Here is a 7,236-nt window from a genome sequence, read left to right on the forward strand (position 1 = left end):
AATAAAACTAATAAGCACAGAGCTAAATGTAAATTGACTCTATGGCTAAATTTTACTTGAACTACAACAACCACATTTATAGGCATCGCTTTACTATATTTTTTAAAATTTATTATTAATAATTAATTATTATTATTATTATTATTAAAATTAAAAATTGTATTATTAAAAAGAAAAAAACACTTTAATTAGTGAGTTGATGCTACATTACATAGTATAACATTATAATATTTCTTTCACACTCAAGAGTGTCACTTGAATTAATAATTATTAATAATTATTAAATGAAAGATAGAGATTTAATGTTGACCGAATATTTATAGTAGTATATACAAATGAAAGCTTGATATTTATGCTCAAAGTAGTTATGTTCTTTGGGACTTTTTCTTTTGTTTGTCAATTTGTCTGTGATTTTCTAGGTTGAACATGTGGTTTGAGGAGCTGCCACTGAGTGACATCTTATCCGTCAAAGTCACCCTGGGATCGCACCCCGGCCTGGGCCACACCAGCCCTAAGCTGATTCGATTTATTAGCATGTCTCTTCCCCTTAGCACATGACACAACCACACCTGGTGAGGTTTGATCCTAGGTTGCCTTGCTACTATTTAATTATCATCAATTAAAAAAATGTGTAAGGACACAACCACACCCCGTGAGGTTTGATCCTGGGTTGCCTTGCTACTATTTAATTAAATTCATTAATTAAAAAAATGTGTGAGGCTAGTTTAAAAGGAAATACCATGTAATTGTAGAAAAAAGGTTTACTGGTTGGATTCAAGTTCGGAAGAAGGAAAAAAAATTCCAAAAAAAACAAGAAGCGGAACTAGATCAAATTTAAAAAATAGAATGTAAATGTTTTTGTATTTTGAAAGTTTTTTGAAAAATATTTAGTTAATAAAGCACTGAAGTATTTGTTTGGTGAGGAATTAGTTTGAAGTGTAGACTGAGCCTTTATTCTCAATCTCAAACCTTCAAAAAAAAATTGAAAAATGTAAAGATTATGACCTTATAATTTATATTTTTTTAATACAAATTTGTATGTATTTAATTTAAAAATAAATAAATAATAATCAATATTATCTCTATAATTTTTTATTATATTTTATAGCAATATAAAATAAAATTATAATTCAGTGAATATTTATAAAAAAAGTAATGAGTATTAGTGAGAGTTTTAATGATTAACCTTTTACGGAACATATACTATTCAAAATAAATTAAACATTAAATTAGGTTATAATTTTCTTTTCAAGAGTGGTGGACCCAATATGTTCAGTACCTAGAACTTTCTTGTATTGTTCAGTAATTATTGCAACATACACTCCGATGTCGTCATACACAATATTACGAATAGAAATATATTCACATGGTTATAAAAAATATTCTGCGTCGTACATTTCCTTAGAGCATTCTATATTTCTCCGCATGTTATATTTTTCCTATGTAACACTCACAATAAAACAAATCCCTAACAACAGAATAATTACATTGCGGGGCCCATTATTTACTTTCGGAAAGCCACAATACAGATAATGGATGGCTATATAGAGTTACTTAGAGCGGTAAATAATGCGATGGCCTGTAGTCTTTTCTGGAATCCGGTGAGCTTAAATCGATTGCATATTTTTGGGATATTTTATGTCTGTTCGACTTCCAACTATTCGAAAAATCTGCAATCCACTTAGAGATACCCCATGGAATCAATATGCAATCCACTTAGAGATACCCCATGGAATCAATACACATTCTCTACATTACCTGTCACTTGCTTTCGTTCTGCGATTGGGTTCCTGCTTTTCTCCCCCATCTCTTTAACGAAGGTGCTCAAGTTATTAAAAGATGAGCCTCCCGGGACAACTGCCTTCGTTGCATATCCCTTCAGTTTGAGGGCGTTCTTTCTCAACTGCTCTCCTTTGGTGGTTGTCATCATTACCCTCACAATACCCTCCACTTCTTCTTTCGACACCACCTTCTGCTCACCCACCTCCACTCCTTCAAAATTCAGGCCGACCTCCCACACATCCTGGGCGAATCTACAGTTGAGATACTGATCGGCAAAATAAGGGAGACCCACCACAGGAACTCCCATGCTTATGCTCTCCAAAGTAGAGTTCCATCCGCCGTGAGTGAGGAATAATCCAACCGATGTGTGGGCAAGCACTTTAACCTGAGGCGCCCACCTTACAAGCAGTGCCCGATCTTTGGTTCTTTCTTCAAATCCATCCGGCAAAACAGCAGGCTTCCCATCTTCAATATCCGAGCGGAGAACCCACAAGAATGGCTGCCCGCTACCCTCGAGCCCTAGCGCCAGCTGCTGCAGTTGCTCCTGAGACTTGACAGCTATACTGCCAAAGGAAACGTATATGACAGATGCTGGCTGTTGCATATCCAGCCATGCCAAGCACCTCTCGTCCTCCTCCAAAAGACTGGTGGTGGAATCCTTTCCATGTAAGAAATTAGGAAGGAAAATAGGTCCTATGGCCAGCGCAGGACATCCATTCAAAGACAGGGCCGTTACAGCATCGCTCCCTTCCAGCTCCTCAAACGTGTTCACCAGTACGTAGTCCCCTTTACTCGCAAACTTGGATTCATGCAGGAAAGCATTCGAAAGAATGTCTGCCGGATCTTGAGCGCGATAGAAGGACAACAAATCAGTTGGCCTCAAAGGTGGGAGATTACCCGGAAGACAAGTGATCACCTTCCCTGGATTGTTCGCTTCGCTTACTGCACTTACAGCAAAGGCCCAACCACGCCCAAGGATATTAGTTATCGCACATGTAAAAAGGAAGGGCATCGTTAAGCGGATTGCAGATTTTCTACATATTCTGGAATCGGATGGACATAGCCATCGGTCAATTTTTTGACCGTCCGCCATCGATTTAAGTTAATTTAATTGACAGCGTTCATGTCCATCTGATTCCCCCGAATATTCAGAGAATTTGCAATCGACTTAAACTCACCCTGTAAGAAGTAAGTCAACCAGCAACTTAGAAGACATAACCAAACCCAAAAAAAAGTCAACCAACAATTTAAAAGACATAACCAAACCCAAAGAAAAACTTACATTAAATTTATTGGGGATTCCTTAATATTTTTAGATTTTTTTATATCTAATAATAGTCTTCTCAATTATTTGACATTATCCAAAATATTGAATTTGACATTATCCAAAATATTGAATTGATCCAAAAATATTTTGAGAATCCACAATAAACATAAAAATGCCCAAAAAACAGTATGTAAACTAGCAACTTAGGTGGATCCAAAATATTGAATTGATCCGAACATATTTTGGGAATCCACAATAAACATAAAAATGCCCAAAAAAACAGTATGTCAACCAGTAACTGAGGTGGAAATGGAGTATGGTGCTTACTTTTAACAGGAATATGTCCCTGAGACATGAGGAATTCAGTGTAGAGCTGGCAAACCGAAGCGGCAGCACAAATGGGCCAGAAGATAACCCTCGGCACTTTCATATTCGTGGCAACTTCCTCCGTGCAAGACATGAACGAATCCGTCACGATGCATGTGATGGGTGGAAATGAATGTTCGCCATCATCAACTGTAGTGCTGCTGCTGCGAATGAGTTGCTCCAATGCCGGGCTCAACTTTTGCAGTGCAAGGATATACTCGCCGACGTTGGAGAGGCGGCCGTGGTCGGTCGGTAAGCCATCAGGAATACACAGAAAACGAATTTTCGACCTTCGCTGCTCCAACTCACTGGAAACACCTGAAATAATAAGAGAATTGGTGTTTCGCGCAGAAGCTTTGACCGTTTGTTTAAAGACCCACTCAGTATTGACAAATGTGATAAAAAATCCACGTAGAGTGAGCAACTGCGTCAAATTCATGAGAGCGTTAACAGGACTTTGCGCAGGAAATGGCACAATCACTGCGTGCAAAGCGCAATCGTTTTCAATGCTCATTGTATGCAGCACCTTATTCTTTATCTTTCTTTCTTTCTTGTTGTTTTTACTCGACTGAACACCAAACCTTACTTCTTTATAGCGAGTATGTGGTTGCATTTCGGTCAGTGCACGAGGCTACTGTGCGCCTGTTTCAGCGAGACTGGTTGGTTTGAGTGGATGGTGAGTATGTGGTTGCATTTCGGCCACTGCACGAGGCTACTGTGCGCCTGTTTCAGCGACACTGGTTGGCTTGAATTTTCCACTTGATTAGAGCGTATGGTCTTTAAAAAAAATATTTATTTATTTATTTTCTCTCTATAGAATCTGATCTCTTATAAAATGATTTTGGAATATTAAAAATAAAATTATCATAATATATTTTAATATCAATTTTAAGTTGAGTGGGAATAGAATATATAATTTTTTCATATCACTTATTTTTTTCTTTTTTTTATTATTAATATTAAATAATTTTTTAATGAAAAGTTATACCGGTAAATTTTATATTTCATTTCTATTACGTCAATCTAAATACATAGTTATAATAATATTTTTTAATATCATTTTAAATTGGGAAGGAAATAAATTATACTTCTTTCTCATATAATGTAATTTTTATTTTATTTATTATTAATATTAAAATATTTTTTAATGAAAAGTTATACTTCTAAATTTTATATTTCAATTCTATTACACTAATGCAAGTATACAATTATTGTAACACTTACCACATACAAACATATAAATTAATTAAAAAAAATTACAATAATTGCAAGCATTATTATTTGCTTTACCTTGTGACTATTAATCTTTATAGTGTATTGCACTTTCCAAGCTTTATCTATACCCAACCTCGGTGAATAAAAATCAATTGTTCATGTTGGTTTACCATTAATGATTCACTTGAAAATTCATTGGGATTGACATACATAAATTATTTCTCATTTATTACTAGCAGTACTATATTATAGGCGATACAAGCATGGTTAATGCCTCTGCAAGTAATTCGCCAGAGGGCTTGGTTGGCATGCGACAGTTGATCTGATCTACCCCCTCCAATCTGGGGTTAGCAATTCGATGGCTTGGAGCAGCTATCGTTTAACCTTGTAACTGTTTCTCCCACATTCGGTCCTTAGTGGAGTCATTAGGCGATGTTGTGTTTCGGGTTCGCTGCTCTACAATTGTGCTGCTCATCCGCTACATTGAGAGGGTTTATGCATGTTCCATCTGGTTTCAATGGGGATTTACACTATGCCCCCTTCAGGAAGTGCTCCATCGCCTTTGTTCCCTCACTGTTCTTATGTTTTGTGTTGCTTGTTGTTGGATTTTACTTCGGGATTTCGCTCCGTTTGGGGGTTTGATTGTTTGCCCAACTATACAGGGAACTTTTGCCAGATTTCCCATCATGTGGAGGGAAACCTAGGCAGCTACCGACCTCAGAAAGGTGAGTAACAACACCTCCATGAGACTTGTTTAAGATCTGTTCTTTCATACGAGTTTCAATCTCTGTTATTTTTTTTTTGAGTTTGTTGGTACATGCAGGCCCCCATCTATCGACCTTGGAAAGGTGAGTAACAAGGCTGCTACGAGACTTGTTTAAGATCCGTTCTTTCATACCAGTTTCAATCCCTGTTAATTTTTTTTTTTTGAGTTTATTGGTACAAGTGGGTCCCCATCTACTAGAATTACCCAAACCGAGGTACTCTCTGGCAACATCTTCAACGTTTAACCTTTAGACTTGGTGAAGATCTTGTTCGGTTTTCCACATTGGTTAATCCGGTTTCTATGTGTGGTGTAGGTATTACCTCATGTCAGGTTCATGATTATCATGGCCATGATGACTTCAATCACATCCTTAATGCTTATGGGTCTTCGTCATTATTTACAGGTTGGAACTATCTCATCTCACTGGTTTCTTTAGATGCTTAGATGAAATCTTTACTGGTGGTTCATCTTGTGAACGTACTTGATTTTGGCGGAGGCTATACGCCTGTTACAAATGTGTGCTTTTGATGAAAATTTTTGGTAATTTTTGCAAATTGTGCTAATGTGAGTTCTTTACGGCATAGTCTGTGCAATTTTGCCAAGGGTTAAGTTGGTTAAGTTTCTTTGTTGATGAATTTTTTAATCAGAGGTTTAGTGACACAGTTTTTACAATGATCCGCAGTCATAATTTAAGTGTTTTAAGGGTATAGTTATTTTTCCTTTGAGACTTAAATGGTTTCTAAAGACGGACTTGTATCTGTCGTCTCGACTCTGATTTATGGTTTATAGTTTCTTCATTAATAGCATGAATAGGTTTTCGTTGTGTTTATTCCACTCTGGAACTGAATGATAGATGGTTGAATCCTTCCGTTTATTAAAAAGAAGGAATGTAATATGATAGAAGGCATTATCTGGGTACCTAGGGAATGTTTGTTTGTTATAATTTACTTCTTCCTTTTTGGTCGACATTTACTCAAGAAGATTCAAATTGATAATCGTAAAGTTTTATTACCTGTTACAATAATACAGTGTTCAAGAAATTGTTTGATTTGAGTAATTGATTGCTACAACATTTAGTATTTTTTTGTCAATGAACTATATCGAACATATAATTACTAGCATTTCTTACAACTAGTACCTTCAGTTAATGAACTATACGAGGCATATAAATTACTTGCAGTTCTTGCCTCAGTATCTATGATATCAACTTTATATTTTTCTAGTTTATTCAGTACAATCCTTTTTATTTTGGATAACATGCATTTCCCTAGTTACACATTTCTATCCTCTGTTTAAATCACAGTTAGAGAATGTACATCTATAATTAATTGAATTTGTAGAACTAATATTATTAGCTATAATTAATATTCCTTAAGGATAGATTTAGATCACTTATATGTTCACAACCTTTGAAATTATGTAATTTTTATTCCTGCTTGGAAGGTCTCACCACCCAGTCGTGAGTCTCACAATTACGTCCAGACTCTCCCCCAATTTCTTCCTCCTCCACACAGTCAATTGAATCTGTTATAGTTAGGTATCTTGGGCTTCAGGACTCGCAGTCAAGCCTCAAGTCACATACCCAATTGAATCCGTAACAGTCAGGTATCTTGGGCTTCAGGACTCACATATCTTGGGCTTCATGACTCATAGTTGAGCCTCAAGTCACATACCTCTCTGATTGTATTCGTGTTGAAAATAGCAACAAGAAATGATAAAAATAGAATCCAGAAATTCCAATTGTAATTTGTCCTTGAATTAAAATTGAATTTAGTCTCACCAGTTACTTGGAAATAATTAATTAATTCATTATGGATTAATTAGTTGGAGAAATTCAAGT

General features: G+C 36.0%; 1 protein-coding gene across 2 annotated transcripts; it reads right to left on the minus strand.

Moving 5' to 3' along the window:
- Positions 1 to 1,350: 1,350 nt before the first annotated feature.
- LOC149203829 (linamarin synthase 1-like) lies at positions 1,351 to 3,987 on the minus strand. Of its 2 annotated transcripts, XM_089403587.1 has the most exons (3): positions 3,766 to 3,987; positions 3,377 to 3,735; positions 1,351 to 2,724 (listed from the first exon to the last, which is right to left on the minus strand). In XM_089403587.1, the coding sequence occupies exons 1-3, from the start codon at positions 3,927 to 3,929 to the stop codon at positions 1,736 to 1,738; spliced, it is 1,512 nt and encodes a 503-aa protein (XP_089259713.1). In that variant the 5' UTR covers positions 3,930 to 3,987; the 3' UTR covers positions 1,351 to 1,735. The 2 variants fall into 2 exon arrangements, with proteins under 2 accessions (XP_089259713.1, XP_089259712.1); XM_089403586.1 differs by having other exon boundaries at positions 1,352 to 2,724; positions 3,377 to 3,987.
- Positions 3,988 to 7,236: the final 3,249 nt, after the last annotated feature.

Source organism: Pinus tabuliformis, chromosome 2_1, assembly GCF_031772625.1.
Source record: "Pinus tabuliformis cultivar Carrire ecotype Pingquan chromosome 2_1, CPIR1, whole genome shotgun sequence".
In the NCBI taxonomy this organism is placed as follows: domain Eukaryota; kingdom Viridiplantae; phylum Streptophyta; class Pinopsida; order Pinales; family Pinaceae; genus Pinus; species Pinus tabuliformis.

Coding starts and splice junctions, on each gene's coding strand:
- LOC149203829 (XM_089403586.1), bottom strand. CDS start 3,929: ATGAGCATTGAAAACGATTGCGCTTTGCACGCAGTGATTGTGCCATTT. Junction 2,725..3,376: donor GGGACATATTCCTGTTAAAA/GTAAGCACCATA, acceptor CTGTAAGTGCAG/TAAGCGAAGCGAACAATCCA.